This window comes from Aulonocara sp. 'chitande type north' Nkhata Bay, linkage group LG14 (assembly GCF_057382095.1).
Source record: "Aulonocara sp. 'chitande type north' Nkhata Bay isolate Kocher_YH1m ecotype deep benthic linkage group LG14, A_spYH_male_GT1.1, whole genome shotgun sequence".
Lineage (NCBI taxonomy): Eukaryota > Metazoa > Chordata > Actinopteri > Cichliformes > Cichlidae > Aulonocara > Aulonocara sp. 'chitande type north' Nkhata Bay.
The window spans coordinates 18,997,224-19,021,048 of record NC_141357.1 but is presented as its reverse complement, the minus strand read 5'-3'; the positions used below and the strand labels follow the sequence as shown (position 1 = coordinate 19,021,048).

Here is a 23,825-nt window from a genome sequence, read left to right as displayed (position 1 = left end):
AAGGTGAGAGAAGAAGTGGGAGAGCAGAGGGTTGAAAGAAATGCAGGCGGGTGATGGGATACCAGAACGACAGAGGAGTATTTCATACAGTAGACATGAAAGGCAGTGTGCATACAGACTTACACACATTTACAAAATCCAAAGAAAAGTCAGAAATACCATTAATTCAGCATACAGACTGCTGAATGATTGCATGATTCTAAATGATAGCTACAGTGGTAAGTGAAACAACCTACGATAGCAGCGCATTGCTACAAAGAGTAAAGATGTTGCAACACAAGAAAAGTAAACAGCAAATATAAAAGAACGAGGACAGAAGTGATATGAAAAGAAAACAGAGAGGACAGGATATCAAATACCCACTCAACCTAATGCACAATAGAGGGACGGATAAAACAAATTACAGCAAAGACGGGGGGGTAAAGTACAACAAAGAAAAGACAAAGACTACAAGTGCAGTACAGTATTTTCTATGTGTGGAAGAAGCGTTATCAGGACGGACTGTGAGTGTTTGATGCAAATCAAACCCGATTAGTCAATGTTCTGCTGTGTCACCTTCCAGATTCTGGAGGGTAATTAATTCTGTCGGTGTTCTGCTGCAACGTCTCCGCTTTCACTCTTCGTCAAATCGACGACTGACATTGTCTTGTGTGTGCAAATAAAGTTTGTATTCAGACAGCATTGTGAGATCTCAGACTGTGCCTGGGAGTATATGGCATAATTAACCAGCGTGGCAAAAATCTCAAGAAATAAGTGAACCTGCCGTGACATTACATCTCAGTGGGAAGCTAACTTGGCAACTATGGAGATGCAGAGCTTGTGAGAGTTGCTATACTGCAGGGAGTCATTTTGAGAATTTCTCAGTCATTGCATGATGTAATGTCTCTGCAGCTCATACGACCTCTGCAAAGATTATAGAAGTTTTTGCCAAAAGGCACCGAAGTGCACCATAACAGGATGTGATTTGTGATGCTGTTGTAATGTCATTGTGATTTCACTTAAACGCCATACTCTGATACTTAACAGAAAATCCAGAACAAAATTCAAAGCATTCCTTGCATGCTGCAATTTTTCCATCCTTACCCCGTACACAAGCTCGCCAACCATGCCATTCCATATCTTTGTCTCTGGATCCCTCGCTCCATATTTCCCATCTGGTACAATGGAGATCTTGTATTTAATTCCGATGTGTTTGGCAATCTCAGAGGCAAGGTCCACACAGTATCCCTCATACTGGTCGTTGCCCTCATAAAGCTCCCAGTTCTTCTTCAGCATCACGTAAGGACCCTCCTACAAAACCAGCATAAGGGAAGAAGGACAGCTGTTTGGACGAACATGATGGCAGGAATTAAGAGGAACCAGTCTGCTTACGAACAATGCACCACGCATGAAACACGTACAAAGAAAATTGATGTTATTCTTGTGAAAAATAGACATGTATATAGATTTTAAGGAGAAGCTTATATTGAACTTCTTTTTGTAAAAAACAATCTTTGAGTAACAAATCTCTACAAGATATGAAAATAATGCAAAGCTACAGGATTGAATAAAAGACCAAAGAGCAAATCAGCTGAATTTTATAAACTACATACACATCACCCTATGATATCTTAGCGTACATACAGGACCATGTCCATATAACCCACCATCACATTATCAGATTCATGTGTTAGTAACTGTGTAGTAACATAAAATCTCACACACAAACTACCTTGTTAGTAAAACACAGAAGCCAGAACTTGATAAAAAATGATAGTTGATAAAATGGGAAAATATCTATATATTACAGATGGTTTTTACAAGGTGAAGTTTTATATCTTGTTTTTCTAACTTGCAGCACTGTGTTATATGCCTTCGTCTACATGACTCCACAGGGACCCTCACCTGAATTAGTGCAACACTAATGCTGAGAAGAGAGAAATGTATGAGAGGGAAGAAAAATACAAAGAAGGAGAAGAAAAAGCAGAGGAGACTGGTGCTTTTAGGCGAAATGAATTCTGTGCATGCAGTTATCAAAGATGAAAGCGAAAAGAGTGAGTTTAATGTGAGGTGGTCGGTGTATTAGGAATAGCACAAATGCATCGCTGCACGTAGGATATCCACAGAGAAAAGAAACGCACACAGACGCAGAGAGTCTTTTGAGTGACAGTGCATCTATCAGAAGCAGTGAGTAATGGTATTATGCCTGAGGCAGCTTACCCTGTAATCCACATGAAACAAAGCCTATTAAAATGTTATCAAACCTGTTTTAATCAAAGACTAATCTCATCTGTTTAATCAAACAGGCCCGGTATAATACCCAACACGGCCGAGCTATGAAACAGTAAATGTGGACGATAAAACGCATACAAAACGACAACATTTGAATTCTTCATTCGCGAAATTGATTCACACCAAACTCAAGTACAGTTTAATCAAGGAGAATTTTTATGCTGACATGAATCAAAGAGGTCAAATGAGCAATAAAGAACACAGATCTGGATGAAATCAATGGGAGAATCTTCAATCTGGGAAATTGAATTACATTAAGAAAAGGTCTAGCTCAAAGGAAGGCATGCAGAGGGATTAAAACCATCTCACAACAGGAGCTGAGCGATACAAACAAATCCTTCAAAGGGAAGTTGGATTTATAGATTGATCCTTATTCTCTTCAGCAAACAAAGAGCTTGAAATGAAACCATTTACTTGTGCACTTGTGTACGACTGAGGCGTAAAATGAGAAATTCTTCTCAGTGGGGGTATTTAATGACTTTGCATTTATCTAAATGTAAAGATGATTTATACTGCAGAAGAATTTCTGTCTTATATTATCTGATTCCTAATTTGGTTTATGAGTAAATATCTTGAAAATTAAAAGCATTCCCCACTGCCTCTGCTGGACATCCTGACACTGCTCACTGGATTGAGGATTACCATTCTGAGGACTCCAGTCTGGTATTTTGATTTTGGCCACCACCAAAATAAAATAAACCCAAAAAACATCAAGATAAAGTATTATCATTGTTATTTTAAGCATGTTCACAACCTGAAAAAGCTGCTAGGATAGCTGTAAACATTTCTTTTTCTAAAATATTATTTTTTAAATGAGTTCATCATCATTTTTTTTAGTTTGCTTAGGACATGCACACCTTTTTGTTCTTCCACATAAACAAGGTAAAAAAAAAAACATACAGAAAATAACATTACATTTAGACAATTCAAAAACAAATACACATTACAGAGGTGCTTTTTGCAAAAAAAAAAAATTCTCCACTTTTCAGTAAAACACTATTAAGAAAATCTGTTTCTTTTGAAGCCAAGCATTCAAATCAGTTCTTAATTTATGTTGAATATTAATGCTGAACATTTGCACTACCAAGACAATCATCGTCATCATCATTAAGTATAAACATTTGCCCTTTGGTGCTCAGTTTCATAACATACAAAGAAAACAAAACATAAAAGAACAAAACATTTCTCCCAAAAATATGATTATCAGATACATTAGCAGCTTCCGGGGCACAAATTCCACAAACTATACATCAATCATGTGAAAAGCAAAGCAGTTTCATGTAAATGAAACAGATGCACAGAGCCATCACAATCGCATACCAGGGATAAAAAGTAAGAGGAAAGCGATAGTGTGAGGAAATCATCTTTTAAAGTACAAGTGCTTTGAACGCTGGAACCAGTTGTAATGCAGACAACTTGTACAAATATATATAAGGAAATAAGGAAACTCAAACGTATGCAATATTATAATCTGATTGATGTGGTTGCATGTTTAAAGCACTATCTATAACCTTAATAGTTTCCATTAACATATATGTGCTCAGAGCTAGACTGATACCACTCTAATTCTGTAAGTTAATCATGAAGCTGCAGCCATGAGACGGTTAGCTTAGCACAACTGTCCATTGGAATGAATGCAACCAAAGGATTAGCTGAAAAATACAACATACATCTCCTCAGTGATTTTTTAAAGCGGTCTTGAGCAATAGTTCTGTTGCTCTCTACATCCATCCGTAAAACATGGTGGAGGTACTGTCGTGATTTAGATCAGCTTTTCAGCTAGTGGGGTTGGGGATCGTTTCAAAATGAATTATGAACACAAAAAAAGGTACCATCTGGTAAGCATCTGATTGGCAACAGTTTCATGTTTCAACATGACAGTGATCCCAAATATACTGCCAATGCAGTGAAAGCATACCTTGATAAAAACACACACACAGTGGAACACTCTCAGTCAGGATTTAGCCTAAACAGAGCCTGGACCTCAACATGATTAAAGAAGTGTGGGATAATCTTGAACGAGAACAGAACAAAAAGGCAGCCAACATTCAAAGTGGAGCTTTGAATGTCATTCAAGAAGATTGGAGAACTACAGTTCAGCTAAGAGAGTTCAGACTGTGTTGAACATTTAAGGTGTCATACCTTTCAAGCTTGTTAGAATTGTAACAAGCTATTTATTTCTTTATATATCTCTATTTCCATGTATCTTTGCACATGTTTCAATAAACTGCTACACCTATTTCCCATTTTCATTTTGAATAAACCACTCTATTCCTATTTTTGGAGCTTAATTTGAATTTGAGATTGTTTCTGATATAATTGGTTTAAGGTTTATGTAATAATCAACTTAAAATCATATCCACAAGTATTCGTGCACATGCTGTAGTGTCAAATGGAGAACAGCATTATTGTCCAAATCAAACTCTTGGCAGTTGGCAAATGGAAATATCTTCTAATGCATATTTATTTATTTTATTTATTTTTATTGTCAGCTTTATAGTGAATTCTGTGAATCCAATCCTGTCACGTCCAAACAACTTTCTTTGCTGACCCTGAAATGGAAGCGCCTTATCGGGTCCCTTCCTTAAAAAATAACCTTGAGCGCTTGTTTGCTTCATCTTTAATCACTGATTCTCAGCGGGAATCTTTTAGTCAGCTTGTGTTAAGGAGAATGCAGCCATCTCAATTACAAGGTCAAATGCTTGAAGTCTGACAAGTCTACTTTGCTGAGTTAATTTAGTTTTATGTAAGCCGATACACACGAAAGGATATACTATATGTATGGACACACACATTTTAGCTGAAGCTCTGGCAAAAGTGGCAGTGTATCACTTTAATGCCTCCTTAAGGTTTGTTATCAGTTTGCTCCAGACACTTTTGTCTTGCTGTGAGTGAGTGAGTTTGTGTGTGTACAAGATGTTAGCGCATGTATTTACTGCTGGGAAAAAGCATCATGTTTGGGTGTTGCCTAATGTGGCATCATGAGTTAGTGCAAGGAATGGGAGGGGAGAAGAGAGGAAGAAATAAGAATCAGGAGGTTGAAAGGAAAGAAGGATGGTAATGGAAACGAGACTAGCAGGATGAGAGGGATGCAGGGCGTTTTGGCTGTAAGAAACTACAGAAGAAAGATGAGGGAGGAGATCAGAATACAAACAGTGATCGCTACAAGGAGAATAGACGATAGAAACAGCAAGGGGGAAAGTGTGAAGGAGAGATTAAGAGAAAGAGAGAATGTGACAAAAAAAGAAAAATGGAGAAGAAGCGAGGGAGCAAGCAAAGAAGGGAAAGGGGTGTGTGAGAGAGGGAGAACAGCTTTGTAGAAGCAAATGGTTGGGGCTGATAAGACATGAAACACTTCACTCTGGTGCCAAAAAGGCAGAAATGACTTGCTATGTAAGCCAGTGAGCTAGCCTGGTGGATGCAATGGACAGTCAACTTAACTGTCCAGTCATTCATTCACTCCCCCTCAACCCCCCAACTGGATTACAGCATTTTAAAAGCCAGATTTTTACATAGCAAGAGACATCTCACCAGCCTGCGAGCTATCTGTTCACATGACCAGAGAAGCAAGGCAGGCAGTGAGTCACAGCCTTTGTCAGTTACTTGGTCAGGCAGTCCATTTATTAAGCAATTACTGCAATCACAGTACATAATCATCTATCCGGTCACATATTTGGCCAGTTGGTCAGTGCGATTAACTCCCAGCTATTTAGCCATAAAGAAAGCAGGGCAGTTCAGCAGTTAATAAGATTATTTGAGCAGCCAACCAATGACCAGAAGACGAAGACTGCCAGTCCTTCAAGTCCTCTTCAGTAACAGTCAGTCAGTTTGTCTGTCAACATATGAATCAGTCAGACAACTAATTAGACATCAAGGCAGACTAAGTCTAACCGACCAGCCGTGCACAATCCTTTTGGTTCGTTAAAGATTTGGTTTTATTTTTTCAATAACAATATTCTTTCTTTTAAGATTAGAATTGTTTAACTTAAAATCTAACTAATATAAAGTCAGATATATTGCACTACTATGATTATAAAGCAGGGGCATAAATAAGACACAGTCATGTCCTCATGGGTGTATCTGGAATAGAGTTAAGGACTCTTTAATAATGACCATAGGCAACACATCTAACAATCTGCCCTCATCTTTGCTCTGAGATCTGTGAGGGCTTTGTAGATGCACATGTATTCATGTGTTTGTGTAACTGGGTTTCTAATTAATGTTTACTTTAGCATTTGGGTCTTGAGGATGTCTGCAATATTTCCATTTTCGTGTAGGGTCAGCTTTGGAGTATTTTCTGGGATAGTTTTAAAAAAATGCTATTCTTTTACATGTAGAGTACACAAATGATCACAGTGTCTCTGTGGAAGTAAGATTAAATACATAGAGAGACATGGAAAATAGCACTGTCTCATACAAATGCCCAACAAGTCACCTAAAATTATGAGAACAGGTTTACTTTACCCTTTTATTTTGATGAAGAGATAAAAAAAAAAAACAACCTATCAGAAGAGCTCAAATACACTAAAGGAAAGTTGACTGAGTAGGCATGACTGAATAGATTTACAGAGAGACACAGCATAGAGATGAAGACAGAGGAGAGAAAGGTGAGTGCTTAAAAAAATGCCGGACTGACAGTGAAGACCTGTCACTCTCCACCTACATCTTCTCTTAAAAAAAAAAAAGTAAAAAATAAAATCGAAATCTGATTAAGGCAAATTCTTCTGCAGGCAGTGTAACAGAGAGGACGGTGGTAGCTGTGTTGTCCTCAAAAAGAGAAGAATCTAAATTAACACGTTGTCCCACAGTCCGGTGACTTTGTGCGACCAAATGTCAAACCTTGACAGACGCTGCAGAATCCATTGCAGAGCTTTCATCTGGTGGTAGCTTTGTTACGAGAGGAAGACAGGAGCACAATGAGCAAGTCAGCCCAAAACCTCACAGGGCCATGATCCTCCTTCTCGTCTCTTCTCTGTGCCGTTATTTCTTAGCCATCTTCATCTAAGCAAATATATGATGTCAGAACCAAATAATTAAAAAAAAATGTTATACAGAAAAAAAAGAAAAGAAAGATAAGTCCTTTAAGAGCTTTAGAGAAACTCTATCAGGCTGTCTGTTCTCAGTCATTTTCGAGGGTCTGTGTTTTCTGTCTGTTGGTTTGTCTGCAGACTCGGCATCAGTGTCGCTGCAGAGGTTTCCTCATCACCAGAGGCTGCAAAGAGGAGGAGGTGGCTGAGCTAACATTAGTCAAGCCCTGCTGAGGTCACCATCCACAGAGAAATATGCAAAGACTGCAGGCATGGAGGTAGAAAACAAAGGTTTGGGGAGGCTGAAGAGGTGAGTACAGTTACAGAGAATCGAGAAGACGAAGGAGAGATGAGGGGAGTACGAGGACAGATGTGCTGGAATGTCAGATGAATGACAGACATATTATAGAATGACAGATGGAAATAAACAACGGAAGCATGTACACACTGTTCACCATACTAATTTATTCATAACACCAGCTCTTCAACCAAAACGAGATTAATGTATTGACACAGTACAAAATAAACAGAAAACAGCACTGCACTGTCACAGATTACTAAATTGCCCTTTTAAGTATCTGATCTTGATGATGTGTTTGTATGTTTCTCTTGCACCTGACTCGAGTCACCAAACCAAACACTGCAGTGTAGTTTGATATATTGCCAGCTGAAATGTGCATGGCTGAAGGTGAAGCTCAAACTGGGGACACCTAATCCAGCTGATTTAGTGTTTCTGAACTCTTTACAGCAGCATGCGCGGCTGTTTTCCTCTGCGCCAGCAGGAGTGATGACTGGATCTGGCCACCGGAGGCACTGTAGACTCACTGCACTCTCAAATCAACATCTTTGAGCCGTTGTCTGTTTGTAAGTATTTGCATGAGGGGAGGGCAATGGCGAAGTACAACTGCAGATATTTTGGTCACATTTGAGTTTTCTGGATGAAACGATGCAATGTGCCTTAAAACAAAACACCGAATTAAAGCCCGAGCATCTGTGGCTTGTTTTATCTCTGGGCTGAAATTAGTCTTTTGAGTTGCTTTCACTTGCATCACTTTGCATGCCAAATTGAATTAGACTGATTGCATTTACAGGAAGGGGATGGCCACCATAAAAACGCTGCAGATGGGTGAAGTGAAATCAAATGTAAGCGGAGGATGTGCACACATCCACCGATTAGCCCTCCTTTATCCTTGTTTGTAGAAGAAAGAGGAATAATTAAACTGGGCTGCAGAGCAGTGTCTATGTGAAAGCTATTAGAAGAGATTGGACTGAGGTCACTTCTAAATGGTGATCTGAGGTCACTTTTGGATTTGCCTACTAATGAGACATTAGTGAAATCTTCCAGCTGGACAAGTGCCACTCCCTCCTGGCTGTACTGCGAGGGCTCTATTGAACTCATCCAGCTCGTCCACTTCCAGGCTGATTTTTCTTTCAGTGTTAAAACGGTGCCATGTTGTGCCCTTGTTGGAGTTCATCCTCCAGCTTTCTGATGCTGAATGTATCCAAAAAGACCACAAAGACAGGTAAACCTCACCACAGAGCTGGACTTGAAGCGCTATCAGTTCTACAGTATCCACAAAGTAACTGTGGTAACTTCCCTCTCTACGAAAAGTGATTGCATATGTTGACTGGTTACGATCGTGTGTAATCAGTAATCAGCGGACGCATTACCGTTTTCATTTGAATAATGTATGGCCCCCACCAATAAAAAGAAAACAAAGAGGGTCCAAGCTAAAAAAACATTTCTTTTTTTGATAAGTGGAAGTTTCCAAACACTTCCCATGGACGCTGAAACAATGGCTGAGGTGAGAGTGTGCCAGAGGCTCAAAGGCTGGGATGGTCAGTTTGGTAAAGTAAATCCGTTGGGCATCTTTCTTTGCCTTTAGACAACAATTCTGAGGGCAAAAGAGCCAAACGGGACAGGCCAAAAAAAAAAAAAAAAAAAAAAAAATCAAAATCTTTTAAACGGGAAAGTCAAAGAGAAGTTGTTCATATAACATTTGCATGCTTATTTGTATTATTCCTATATTAGATTCTGGCAGTTATTTCTACTTTAAATGAGAAACTGATTCTTTTTTAAATTCTCTTTTAATTAATAATATGAATATTTGTGTGTGAGTTCTAAGACTGTGTATAAATAGCATGTTCATGTGTAAAATAATGGTGGGAGGACAGTTTTTTCTTTGGTTTTTAAGATTGCATTTTTGTCCGGAAACAGCTGGCACAGAGAAAGGAGAAGTCCACTCTGCCCTGGGAGAGATGGATGCATCAGTAAGAGGAACACACAGGGTTATGCTGCCTTCAAAACTCACAACCCCAAAGATCTGCCCTCTAATTCACAGCTGGCCCCTGGGTCTGTTTATGGCTAAGATGTTACATAAACTTATAAAACTAGCTTGTACATGACACTGCAGCTTCCAAAGATGTACTCGGGTCACATGCCCCTACATGTAATTAAAGACCTCTCTGTAAACTAAACATTAAAGGCCTGACAGCATCTCAATGTTGAGTTTAAAAATAAATAAATAAAATGCTTCATAAAATAAAAAAGTCAATCAACATATTCCCAGATGTTTAACACCAAAACAAGGAATCAAAACTGCCCGACCTCCAGGCTGGCAGGGTCTTGTCAAGGTTAGAGGTTCACGTTGAGAAAAAAAAAAAAAAAAAAAAAAAAAAAAGAGAGTGTGCCAGAGGCTGACTGAAAAGCCAGATTGTCCAGACATAAGGGTTCAATCGTCCTGTGAACCATCAGACGAGTCTAACAACACTTAAAAGGGGCACTTTAGCCTCGTATTATCACATTAATGTTGTGGCCATTGTTTCCCCACAGTACAGACTGCAATATTCATGGCAGACTCTATTAGCACTAAGGGATGACACATGCCCACTTCTCCTTTATTTAATTGTACTGAAAATAGCCCCAGTTCACCTAGAGGGTACTTTCAAGACACCCTTCAATGAAAAGGAGTGATGCGGCTTAAAAACAAGATTCTCACTTGCTATTAGAAGATAAAATGCAAAAGGTGGAGGCTAATCTGAGTATTTTTCAATATTCAAGAAACCAGCTTGAGATGATGTGAGCTTTCTGACATTAGGTCACTTCTAGTAGCTTCAACCACACGAAGATGGCTCCATGCTTTTCATCTTGTTTCAGCATAAATCAAGGATCATTAGACCTTCGATTGTTCAATTTTGATGAATCCTTGGGAATTGTAGCTTCAGTTGCTACAGCCAGTGTGCTCTTCTGCTGTTGTAGCTCATCTGCTTCAAGGTTGGACATCCTGTGCATTAATGTTTTTATGCCTGTGAATCCTTTCGAACAGTTACAAGTGATATTGGGCTATACAATCAAACTGAATCGAATTGATGTGCTGCTATTTTGGCTTCAATGAGTGGTTACTGGTGTTACTGTTGCCTTGCAATCAGCTAGAAGTCAGGCAATTTTCCCCTCTGACCTCTGGCATCAAGAGATTATTACCCAAAGAACTGCAACTCACTAGATATTTTCTCTTTTCTGGGCCATTCTTTGTTGGCCCAGGAGGTCGTCAGTTTCTGAAACATCAGCAAGCTGGCGCCAACACCCATGCCTAATTCAAAGTCCCTTAAATCCCCTTTTATCTCCATTCTGACGCTCACTTTAAACTTCAGCAGGTCATCTTGATTATGTCCATATGCCTGAATGTACTGAATCGATTCCATGTAATTGGCCGATTAGGTATTTGCATTATACCACTCGATCAGGGGTGCCGAATAAAGTGACTGGTTAGTGTGTATCCTATCCCCTGTGAAATATTCTAAGTGGGTGTTCTGTATATGAGAAATTCTCTGCCTAGAGTTTCCCTATTCCATCAATTTCCACTTACTAATCTTGCTTGGAAAAAAATGTAAAATAAAAACTTATTTCATATGGTTATCATATTTTTTCTGGTGTGTAATTTTTTTTCAACATAAACTTCAAGTCTCTGCATACGTGCTCAAGTCAAATCAAGATTCTGGTGACATTAGGCTATGTATTTTGGAACGACTGAGTGTCTGCGCTGAAGGAGAGCTTCACCCAAATAGCACCCAAACAATGGAGAAATGAAAACAGTCAGATGGTACATTACCATGATAGTTGTCACGACAACAGTCCGGTTCTCCATAGCCGAGCTGTCATTGGACAGAGCATTTTCATTCTGGACCAACACAAGTTTGTCTATGTCATTCCAGTAACCAATCTGAGGTAAACAGGGGGATATATGGGAGTAGGAGAAGATGAATGAGAGGGATAAGAGAAAAAACATCCATGAAAATATAGTTTAATGTACTTTCAATCAGTTTTACCCTCGCACAATTTATGCAAAATGTAATTCGACATGCATGCAATACAATCGAGACAGAAAAGGTAAAACAGAATCATTAAAGGAAATGAGAAGGCGAAATAGGAGAAAATGAGACTGAGAGAAAGATAAATCAGATTGAGCAAACTCCAGGAAATTTCCCATTGGAACTGTAGGAGATATTGAGTGTGAGCCAAGAACCTTCAATAAACACACATTGCTGTCGAAGGAACAATTGCGATGCTGGAACATGGTGCTATATCTTTATTATTGGGGCTACATGTATGTGATTTTCCAGTATAGAGAATTTATAAGCTGTTCCAAATGACATCCTGTCCTCTTACTTTCTTCTCTTATTGAGACAGATTATGTTCAAACTTTACTTATTTATGTCACTGCAGATTTTATGTACCCCCAGGTTGCCTGGGAGCTGATCTCCAGTGTGTACTCCAAAAAGCCATTAATATACACAAGCTGTGATGGCTGGTTTGATTGCAGTCATCTAATGGTATTCATAATTGCAAACAGAAGTTATTAATTAAGAATTATGAAAATAATTATGGCGTAAATTATTATTTTTATGAATGGAGGCTGAATGAAGAATGAAGCACTATACAAATTAACAGGAATTGTTTAAATTAATTGTGATTTATGTATATATCCTGCTGAGGCATCGCATTTGCTCAAATTAAGATAAACAGCATTTTCTTTGCATTTTCCTGTCTTTTAACATGGCTTTTTAGAAACACGGTCTAAAATACTTTGCTCATGGTATTGCTGTGAGTATCTGGACTCAAAAATTTATAGTCCTTGTCTTTTTTTAATGCATGAGGAACTTTTACCTTGCGCGGGCCATTGCTCTTGAGTTCAAACACGTCCATCGTGTAATTCACCCTCCGACCGTAGTGATCAAACTGAATATTCCCAGTCAGGCCCTGAATGCGCACCTGGATGAATTGTAACAGTAGAAACATAAAACTAAAATAGTTCATACAGATGTTTAAGATCGCAGACACTCAGTGAACAGTCAGGAGTACAATAGGAGTGCTTGGGCTTCTTTTTTTGTCTTCATGGTGAAGCCAAGCAAGTGGTGCTTAAACAAATAGTTCAATAACTGCAACGGGATGTTGCAACAGAGACAAAATTGAGTTTCCATTAGCAATAATTTGATGCACAGTTAACATTAAGACTGATACCCGTTATTTATTTCAATTATGTCAAACGAAACGCTTGCATTGTTTCCTATGAACACTTTGTGCCCAAGCTGAAAACCTGAATTGAGTGTGGGAATGTTAGCTGCTGCCACTAAGCAACTATAAACAGAAGAATTAATGAATGCAAATACTTTAACGGTGCTGGGTTTTTGACCCAGTGTTTTTGAGTTTGTTGTTTAATGTTCTCTGTTGATTCTTAGGTTGCCCCTCATTTGTTGTCATTAAGCGTTAGTTTGTCTTTGCTTTTAGAGGCCAAGTCTAATTAAAGTTAATATTGTCTCGTTTTCACTTTAAACATTACACTGAAAGTCTGAGGCAAATACCGCTGATGGGTAAGTACATGAGACATTAATATAAATTGATAAGATATAGAAATACGGCAGTACAAGTATAAACATAGAGACAATTGAAGTCCTGTTGATACAGTATTTTAAAACAACTGGACCAAAGCATTTATTTCCATAATATTTTGTTCTGTCATGTGCTGTTTTTATCATCAAATGGTTGGGACCTCCACAACTTTAACATTATGACCACAAAATTTCTACCGATTCACAACAGACAACAGCCGCAGTCCCTAACAGAGCATCCATGTACTGTATGCCTTATTTTCAAAATAAAAGCACTTGGATTTAACTTTCCAAAATAAAGGCACAAAACCAAGAGTTTATCTGAATGGTTTAATTAGTTTAGTTAGTGTTTAAAACCTTTTCAGTAATTTTTTCTGCTACCATTTTGTTTCAGATTATTTACAACCTATTTACCTCCAGCTTTTCAGGAGAAAGCAAAAAAAAATAAAAAATTCTACATCAGCAACAATCCTAGTCTTTCTTCTTTGTTTTGTTCATTTCGTTTGTTTTTTGTGTGTTTACATGTGATAATGGATAATTCATTTAGCATTCACTCTATTATAAAATTTGTACACTATCAGTGAAATTGAGCCAACCTGTTTGAGCGCACGCTCCATATCTATTCCTTGGTTCCAAGGAGCAGCTGGATTGGCCAGACAGTCACCTGCATTGCCACGGCGACTGATATCGATTTTTTGACGGCGAAGGGTGCGGAAGGCTTCAGCCATTACAAGGACACCATCATAAGTCAGAGATGAGGTATACTGCGAAAAAGAGAGAGGGGACAAAGGTTACCTCTTTGACAAGCCTAAACTTTGTATAGAACTGTATGTATATCTTAGGTCCTTCATGTTATATAACTGATAACATAAATTGCCTAAAAACTGTTTTATTATCCTTTTGCATTAAAATGTTTAGTGTGAAGTATTTCAGTATATTTGTTGCTTTCCAAGAATGTTTTTCTACAACAGTATTACTACCCACTCACATCTTTTGACCAGGCTTAGACCATCATAACTCTACATAAGGGAACATGGTCATTATGTAAACTGTGACCAGTGCCACAGTCTATCTCACTGCTCTGAATTTTATTTTATTTCTCCAGTAAATATCCATCAACACCACTATAAATGTAACATCACTGTAAATGTGCCAGGATTAGACAGAGTTACAGTTTTTAAATAAAGTCACTGTACGTGACATTGAAGCCATTTAAATGAGTTAAATTATATCATAAACGTGTTTTTCAAATATGCCATAATTCTTTGTCATGCTGATTGCCAAGGTTTACAAACGCTTATTACTGTTTCACTGGGTTGTATTATAAAATAGACTTAATACCTTTAAAATTACTTGCTATTAATTTTAATTCAATGTAAGACACTATCAGTGTCTGTGCTCTGATGAAACCCTGCAAGTGATGGTGGTCTTGACAGATTGCTTGACAAATTCATTATAGGTAAGACACAGCGCTGCAGGGAAGAATACACACACACACACTCAGCAGCAACACCCCCACCCAGGACACACACAGACACGCAGCTCCACACAGATGGAGGCAGTCAAACACTCAGCAGGCTGCCTTCACATCGCGACAGAAAGAAGTGGAGGGATGAAAATGGAAGGATGCAGGCAAGTCGGCTGAGATTCTCTTGCCAATGCTTTCCACGCCTCTGCAGGTAGTTTCTCTCTTATTGACATCCCTTGATTTGTATCCCACAAGGTGTTTTTTGCAAGGCTACGCAACTGTGTCATCCTCCTTTCATCTGTACCCTTTGAAACTAAGGAAAGCCTTTAGGCATGTGACTGACAGATGAAGACTATCCGAATCACAGAGAAAACAAAAAGTGAGCCAAGTAGTTTTCTAACTTTCAGTTTATGTCAGGAGCAGAGTACAAATGTTTTGGGGGCACAAAGAAACAGAATTACCTTTTAAAAACACAAAGTTTCAGAAAATGTTCCCCAGGATCAGATTCAATCTTTAAGTTTTTAAATGTGGCTTGTCAAACAGGATAAAACATTTAGAGAAAAATATCAGGGACCGGCTTTATGATTAATATATAAAGATGAACCAAGTAGTTTTCATTTTTCACACATATTTATAAAAATCTATGCAGCTATGACGCTTTGCAAAAAGTGAAATGATCAAATCCCTCCTTTTGCAAGTGGAAGGACTTGAACATTGTCCAGTATAATCAAATGCAAGAAAAACTAAAATTATTTCTAGTAGCATCAGCTGTTATTTATCTTTAAAGCTAATAAAAATGCCATTTTGCTAACTAACTAAGTTTGTGATGTAAACGACTCCATCCAATTCGAGCCAAAACCATATTTGACCTAAATTTCACTGTCTTTGTGTAGCTCTCTTATGGCTCCCCTGCTGTTTTCAGATCACTCCTGGAAGTATTCTGATGACTTCCACATCTGAATCTTCACCTCTTTTACTGCCACGCAAAGAACAAAAGAACAAAAATCAAACAGAGCAAAATTCTGCTGTTGGGTAGATGTTACAGATAAAACTTGATCCTGAATAATTTTGGACTTGGTATTTGACCCTGACATTCACAGTCTGATCATCAGGTCAAATTCCTTTTCCACAATTCCCATGACTGTGACAATATGATGACTGAAAATACATGTTTCTGATTATTCTCTGGGTTTGGATGCTGCAGGCTGTTTCACTGAAAGCTGCTGTTTTTTTGCTGTCTTGTAGCCAAAGCCTTCCTTATTTAATTCCATGTATAGTTGTAATTTCCTGTTTTGAGAAGGGTTTTTGGTTTTCCAGATATCCAGGGTTGTTGAATCTGTTATAGATGTGTCCTTGCATGACAGCATTTAACGTGGCGTCATGAATAACACTGGCTGAGCACGAGTTCGTCTTCGTTCAGAGGGAGAACGGTACGGTCTGTGAGTGAAGGCTTTTACTGTTACGTTCTGTTCTAATTTTGTCTCTCCAGCATTTCCTTCTTTTTGAGACTTTGTCTGTTAGCTGTTTGTTATGTCCTGTTTTATTTTGTGAGTTGTTTGTCTCTTTTTGACTTGCTTTTAGTTTTACTGTCTTTTCATTGTCTTGCTTAATCTCAGCTGTGTCTAGTTCCCATTGTGTTTCCTCTCATCCCTGATCATCGCTCTGTATACAGTCCTGTGTCACTTTGGTCGTTTTCAGAGTGTCTGTGTTTTTACGCTTGTGTGCTCTTTTTTTTTTTTTTTTTAAAGTAGGGCTGCTGCCTTCTACCCAATATGAATGTTTAATTTTTTATCTTTTCCACCTGTAAGTTCTGAACCTGGGTGTCTTTCCTGTGAAAATAGCTCAAAAAAAATACGGATAAACTGGATTTGATTAAAAGCAATAACAAGAAAGATGGAAAACGTCAGGATTGTGCAAGAAGTTAATAGACGAACAAAAAGAAAAAAAACATTTAAACACTACATTGAAAAAAATATTAAATGAGTTTCTGAGAGGGAAATAACATCTGAACATTTAATTTCATACCAGCAATAATAACTAAAAGTAGAATTTAAGTGAGCAAATCTAATGTTTACTAAGATTATTATCACGATGATCATTATTAAATCCTTCTTATTAATCATTTTGATTAAATCTGTTAACACAGATGTGGTCAACATTCATAAAGTCAGATCAAGTGTTTGCAGAAATTTGGAAAAATTGTTTGTATCTCCTGAAGTGATCCTAATTATTATTTACAACATTTTAATGAGCTTAATATATTTCTTTGACAATTACTTTTCAATAAAATCTCCAAGCAAAACAAAGAGAAACCAGCAGTTAAGAGATTTTGATTGATGGGCGGCTCAAATTCCAGCCTCAAGTGTAGAAGGGACAATTCTCAGTAGTATTTCCCACCCTGCCCATTATCAGGCCACATTTTTATTTGGCCTAAGGCTACCAGTTGCCCCAAGGTTAACTGAGCTCATTTTTTTCCTTTTTTTTACAGAGCAAAAATTAGCCAAGAGCAATTTGGAGGCATCTGTTGTCACGAGAGGTAACTGGATTTCTGTTACTGTTAAATCATTCAAATCATTGTTTCCAGGTTTGTAACACAGTATATGTACATGGCAGCAAAAGTAAATACATTCTCTGAATGCACTTAAACAAAGATGTTTAGAGGTTTTGAGATTTGAGCACTTACAGGTGTGTTTGCTTCTGTTTTGTGCATCAAAATATGTTCACTGTGTTTATCTGTCACAATCATGCATAATAGGCTTACCTCAATTAACACACTAAATGTTGTGTAAATGTTAAGGGACGATTGATGAAGCTGACATCTACTAATGAGAATTCATTAGGTGAATCTAAAACTGATGATTAGCTCATTAACACTGGGACTGGGTGAAAAATAGCGTGCCAATTAGAAATCGTAAAACCATAAATATATATTTGCATCACTGTTACTAGTTACAAGTAGTTACTGCGTTACTGTGTTTTTTTGAGGATTATTGAATACAAACAATTTCAGCAAGCGGGCAGAGGGCTGACAGCTGATGTATTTTTAATGGGTAGGTGGACATTTTTTCTATAAATATACCCACAGGTCAGTGCTCTGTCAAGGGATTTAATTGTGAATATCTATAAGGAGCTGGAACTATAAAGGTTAAAGAAAGATATCTCAGAAAAGTGAGTAAATAGGTGAGAGAGCCGACACATGACAGCAGAATTTTATTCTAAACAGACACAGAACACCAAAGTCTTTAGTCTACATAATCTGTATGCATCACGTTAACCTTGAGACTTAATCACAGATAAGCCTTTTCACTGCCATATTCTGAGGTCATGCTCTGATTGGCTAAGAAGCTGTAACACATGCACCACATCACACTCTGAATGGTTCAAATACTGCGTATCCCCCTGTGGCTGGATACCTGATTGAAAACCTTCCGTGCAGCTTTTGCGTTGAATTTCAGGTACAAAGAGCAATTTGCACATCAATGGCAGTAATGTGTGTGCGTGCACTTCAAGTAACTGTTTATCTCAATACCATGCATTTTTGAAGTAAGTCTGAATGGAAGTCCTGCATTTTCTTCATTCCATATTTTGCTGTAGAATTTATTTCAGTGCTTCAGATACCACACAAGAATATGTTTCAGGTACCGAGACCTCTGTCTGACGCAGATTTCCAAAATGCATATTCAATGATAGAGCAACGTGTTTTTATTACCTTAGGTGGGCTTTCAGATCCAGGGTATTCACGCTGATCGAGTTTGTTCCAGCGCTGCATAAGTTTTATGACAATAGGCTTGCTGAAGTCCACTAACTGGAACCCGGTCACATTGGCCCCGCCGTGCATGAACCTTTCCAAAGATATGTCCTTGAAACCCTGGGTAGACCAAAAGCATGACAGAAATAAAGAAATGTGTTTGGAACAATGTAACACAAAAACCACAAAAACCTTCAGACCAGACGATGTAATGCAGTCCATATTCATCTTATGAAATATCCAAGGAAACAACCATTTAATCAGTGTAAAGAAGGTACACTTCACTAACTACACATTTATTGCCTGAGATATCTTAATATAAGAAAAAAGTCTCAGTTTTTCTGATAAAGAAATGTGTTTTATTTTGTTTATGTATTTATTCTAACTGTGGAACCACTGTAAAAGTCAAGCAAAACCCAGAACTTTCTACAGTAGATCATTTAATTGATTAACTACTACTCAAGTACTTCGGTATCGTATGAATGGCCATGGGGGGATGTCTTTATGAGCAGGAAAAGCTGTAAAACATAAAACTTTAGTTAAAAGTCCAAAGTTTAGGCCTTCCTTCACATTTTCCAAAACTGTCCAGTGACCCAGATTGGAGACCTTGTCGGCCCAATTCTGACCCCCTGGCCATATGTTTGAGACCCCTGGTCTAAGGTTCAAAGTCCTCCCACAAACTAAGATCTCCAGATTACATCCCCACAGTGGAAACTTTGCAACATTGAGGAATCACTAAAAGCAATGAAATTCCATCTAACCTGACCTGAGCCGGACCCTTTTACACTGTGCTGGAGAGAACTACTGTTCAAAAGATTTCAGGAATTAAGGTTGAAACAATGCTGATTTTATTGAGCTTGATTCCAGCAGCTTCCCAAAGGTGTGACTTTGTCAAGGAGAGACACATGATAAAATAGTAATTTAGTAAAATACATAATAGGATCTGGTAGAAATAAATAGAAAATAATTAAGATAATGTTTTTTTAATCATTGCAGAAAATCTCCAACTCTGTAACGACAAAGACTTGAAGAAAAATTCTTCAAAGGTCCATCTTGTTTTGTCTAGTATTGCATGTCAACTGTGGATTCTTAAGTAGGCTTTTGGAATAAAATATTACACCAACACTGTAGGAAACGTGTTTCAGAAAACAGCAGGACAACAGTTGAAAGCAACGCCAGCATCCTTACCAGGTTTGCTATGATGTAATGGTAACCTTTGACATGTTTCCCCACACTGACAGCCTGAAAAGAGAGAGGGGGAGAGAAAACGTGGATTTAATTTGGAAACCAGGGGAAAGTAGCATTAGGGAGCACGACAGGGGTGTGACAAGGACAAAAAGGTGATTTCCTCCATCTCTTGCTCCATTACCTTCCTTAACAGTGGTGCTGTGGTTACTTTATTATGCTGATTAAAGGAGGATAAAATGATAAAGACTTTGGTACCATGCTGGCTAAAAACTCTGCAGACTTTTAAAATGTTTTAGTGATGCAGAAAACAGCCAGTACTTTGTCTTTTGGAGACATTCAAATTGAAATGATAAAATTTAATTTGTTTTGTTGAAATAGCTGCTTTTGAGAAATGTAGTTCCACTGAAAGAAAGCATATAATACTTTACCTAAACTTGAAAACAGGTCAAGTCTGACCCAAACACAATATATGGGTTATAAAAGCTGCAGATGATTTCACTCTTTTCATTTTTTTTTTTTTTTGTTTGCTATTTGATTTCAAATGTGACCTATAAGGTAAAAATATTTCTGCTCAAAACTAAAACCCGTGAGTTTTTGGTCACTGATATTATCCATATAGGGAAATGGAGCGAAAATACAGCAGACTGTGGGAATTCTGACAAAGTGGTCGAATGCATATTGAGATTAACAAGTGGCATAAACCTAATTAACAAACTGTTCACATTTTTCTTTGTCTCTCTCTCACCCACACATATCAGTGGCTTTGTACTGACGCAGACAGATGTACGTACACACACGCGCGTGCACACACAAAGATCGCAGCTGGCAGGGGCAGACAAACAGAGCAGTCTCTGTCTCAGAGCAGGGATGCAAGCCAGTGCCAGCTCTGCAGAGCTGACTAGTGTGTGTGTTTGTGTCTGTATGCCCGTCTCAGTACACATGTGTGCGTTTGTGCGTGCGCCTCCTGTCTGTCTGTTCACTCAGCACAGAAGCCAATTAAGAAACAGTCTGTGTGTCTGAGATGCCGCTACTAGTGTGGGTTTGTGTCTGTGTAGCTATATGACTATGTGCATTGTAATGCTGTAATTTTAGCTTTTTTTTTTTTTACATATATTAAATTTCTGTGTGTTACCAGTAATTAATAATAATAATAATGGATACTTTATTGATCCCCATGGGGAAATTACTTGTTTTTCTCTGCATTTGACCCATTCACTCAGTGAAGCAGTGGGCAGCCCACTAAGCAGGCGCCCGGGGAGCAGTGTGTAGGGATGGTACCTTGCTCAGGGGTACCTCAGGGTAGCCGTTAAGTGGATTCGAACCGCCGACCTTCCGATCATGGGGCGACCACTTTACCTACTGAGCTATCCCTGCCCTCAATTGTAGGAGTTTCTGAGAGGTATGTGCATTAGTGAATGTGCTTGTGTGTATGTTTGTGTTAGTGAGTTTATCACATATGCAAAGTGAGGATCACATGTAATGACAGGTGGCAGGACCAATGGGATGTTGCAGCCCTGAGTCACACGCTCTCTCTTTCTCACACACACTCCTGAGACCTGTCAGAGCTCAAGACTTAACCATCAAACAAGACAGACAATCTAATGAACTCAGACAGCCATAAGGTGTCCGAGCGCATGCCTTGATATTTATTACGTGGGTATATGCTTGAAATCTGTGTGCGATAGGACTCTTTACTGTCATTACTGCAATCACACACTGTTGGGGAAGTCACAGTTTTTCATTCCACATTTACGAACTCCAGGGAAAAACTCAAATCTTGTTTTCTTTCCAGATGTCAGAAAGCATCAGGCGAGCTGCTGCAACCAGCTGAGTGGAGCAGACAGTCGGCAGACACTAGTGGTACGGTGAAAAATCTCCATTATGTGGTACTACAGTCATTAGTAACTTAACTTTAATTCTAATTGTTTTCACTATTTCTCACAGGGTCTCACCTCATTACTTAACACAACCTATTATGTGGTTAAAAGGATCTAAAAACGCATCATTGTGCTTTGGCTGTATCTCATTAAGTGTTAAGTGCAGGTCAGTAATGTCATCTCTGCCCTCACTCAGTGATATTTGGGCAGCCATTAACTCGATCTCATGATCTTGTTTAGCATCCAGATCAGTGTCAGACCTCCATGCACCAGCAGTTGGATAATTCTTTTTTTACATTTTAAAAATTCCTTTTATTACTTGTAACCAGGGACTGTAGAGTATTTATAAATGCTGTAAATGTAATGTAGCCATTAATAAATGGCAATAACAACCTCAAACTTACTCTAAAACAGAATTATTTAACATTTAATAGACCTGTTAATTATTCCATGTTTTTCCATCCTGCTAAGTTATCTGCACCACAAATCTCTCCATATTCAACCTCCATACTCAACTAACATGAGTTACATGGTTTGCTGGCTTAAGCACTATTTTGGATTTTAGACTGAAGTATTCACAATCTTGTTGGTTAAATTTCCCAATAACAGTACCTGTTCCAGGATGCTCTGTAGTCTCTCAGGCTCCAGGTCAATGACATATTTTCTCTCCTGCCGTCGATCCAGGTCCTCTAAGAGTCTCCGATACGCCGCCTCATTGAAACTCTCCACACAGATTGCACTCACCTGTACATGTCAAATGCGCGCAGGAACACAAGAGAAGACATCATGGATAGAGTCATGCATGTAAACCTCAAGCAAATGAAAAAGCTATTTGAAGAACTAATCACAGAAATGTGAATACACAGCATGGGAGCACAGTGTGTGCATGTGGATGTTTAAATTAATATACTAGTTGTGCGCTCTGAGAAAGCATGACAATTCTTGTGCATGTGTGTGTGTTTTAGCAGGTTTCCAAGAATTTGCGCATTTGTGTGTGTCCTGACCTGCCATCCGTTCTGCCCCGCTCGCTCCATAATTGCCTGCAGTATTGCATAACCTAAACAACAGAGAGTAAGGGAAGCAAAAAAGAGAATTAATGCTGCACTAGGTACATGATGCAGTTGAAAAATGGATAAATTATGCTTTGCTGTTTTTTCCAGAAAAAAAACTAAATAAATAAAAGTGCTCGTGTTTTCAAAATCTGTTATCCTAATCATAGTTGAGGTAAAACCTTTGCACACTATACCAGAATTAGCAAAACTGTTTCCAGGTGTGCATTACGCTTAAAAACTAGGGGCAAAATGCTTAGCATTTAACGCATCTTCAACTTAATTTTTTATCTTCCAGCCTGCAAAGTGTAACGTCTGAATTGTCTGTCGAATTCTGACACTCAGTGTTGACATTTCATTGAAATTAAATTCTCAATCCTTTTCCCCCTTAAGAGTAAAATAGGATTAAAAAGTAATTCATGTGTAAATACTTAGTATTTATAGTCTGGAATCAAAACTATAAAATGGACTTCTGCTTCTACAATATGAGGCAACACACCTTTGAACAGGCTGTCTTCTTAATGTGTTTCTAATGAATCTGACTTGATCAAACAAGCAGAAGGTGTCAACATGAGTGACAATGGATATAATATTACACCGAACAAGTGTCATGTTGGGTCAAGACAAATGGGAAACATGTAATAATAAGTAATAACACAATGCAACAGCAATATTCTTTCTTAATATTGGCATGCGGCCATGTTTCTATCACAATGAGCGCTGAAACAAACCTTGATGCTAACTCTCTGAGCAAAGCAGATTCAATCAAAATAAAATGATATCACAATTCGCTGAAAGTCACATGGACACAAAGGCAGAGAAACACGAGTACAGCGGGAGTCTTCTAAAACACAAGACGAGAAAGCACACACTCTAGTTTGACCTTTTTAACCACTAGACTGATGCTATATAGAATCATACATGTGTCTAAATGAAAATGTCTGTGCCTAAAACTTAACCTAAAACTCTAAAAAGGTAAAACTTGGTGTAAAAAATAACCCAACTTTTGGAGAAAAATAAACTGACAAAAAAGATTTTGTGAACTTACGAAATCCACTAAACTAAAAGAAAATTTGTTTTTGACATTTTGTTCACATGTGTCATCACAACCTGCCTGGATGAGACTTTGCTGATTTTGTTTATTAAGAATTAGCAGGTGTGCGTGACCTGGAGTCAACCGCCTTCACAAAGTGCTTTGTTTTTACTGCAATAACCAGTTTAAGACTAGCTAATAAAAACTAAACTAAAAATCATCATTTTGCATTGCACCCTGCCTTTCGCCCTGTGACCGCTTTAGCACACCTGCAACCC

The 23,825-nt window shown here is 38.3% G+C and overlaps 1 protein-coding gene across 7 annotated transcripts in view; it reads right to left on the bottom strand.

The window, feature by feature from the left end:
- gria4a (glutamate receptor, ionotropic, AMPA 4a) overlaps positions 1–23,825 on the bottom strand; it is a 124,929-nt gene that overhangs the window by 35,805 nt on the left and 65,299 nt on the right. For all 7 annotated transcript variants that reach the window (XR_015124665.1, XM_086261373.1, XM_086261374.1 and 4 more), the window contains exons 4-11: positions 22,470–22,522; positions 22,078–22,209; positions 19,589–19,642; positions 18,362–18,520; positions 13,781–13,948; positions 12,463–12,567; positions 11,408–11,518; positions 1,084–1,290 (exon numbers count right to left, since the gene is read on the bottom strand). Coding sequence is in view for 6 of the 7 variants with exons in the window: in XM_086261373.1 (XP_086117499.1) it covers positions 1,084–1,290; positions 11,408–11,518; positions 12,463–12,567; positions 13,781–13,948; positions 18,362–18,520; positions 19,589–19,642; positions 22,078–22,209; positions 22,470–22,522 (989 nt within the window). In the remaining variant the exon portion in view is untranslated. The remainder of the gene's footprint in view (positions 1–1,083; positions 1,291–11,407; positions 11,519–12,462; positions 12,568–13,780; positions 13,949–18,361; positions 18,521–19,588; positions 19,643–22,077; positions 22,210–22,469; positions 22,523–23,825) is intronic.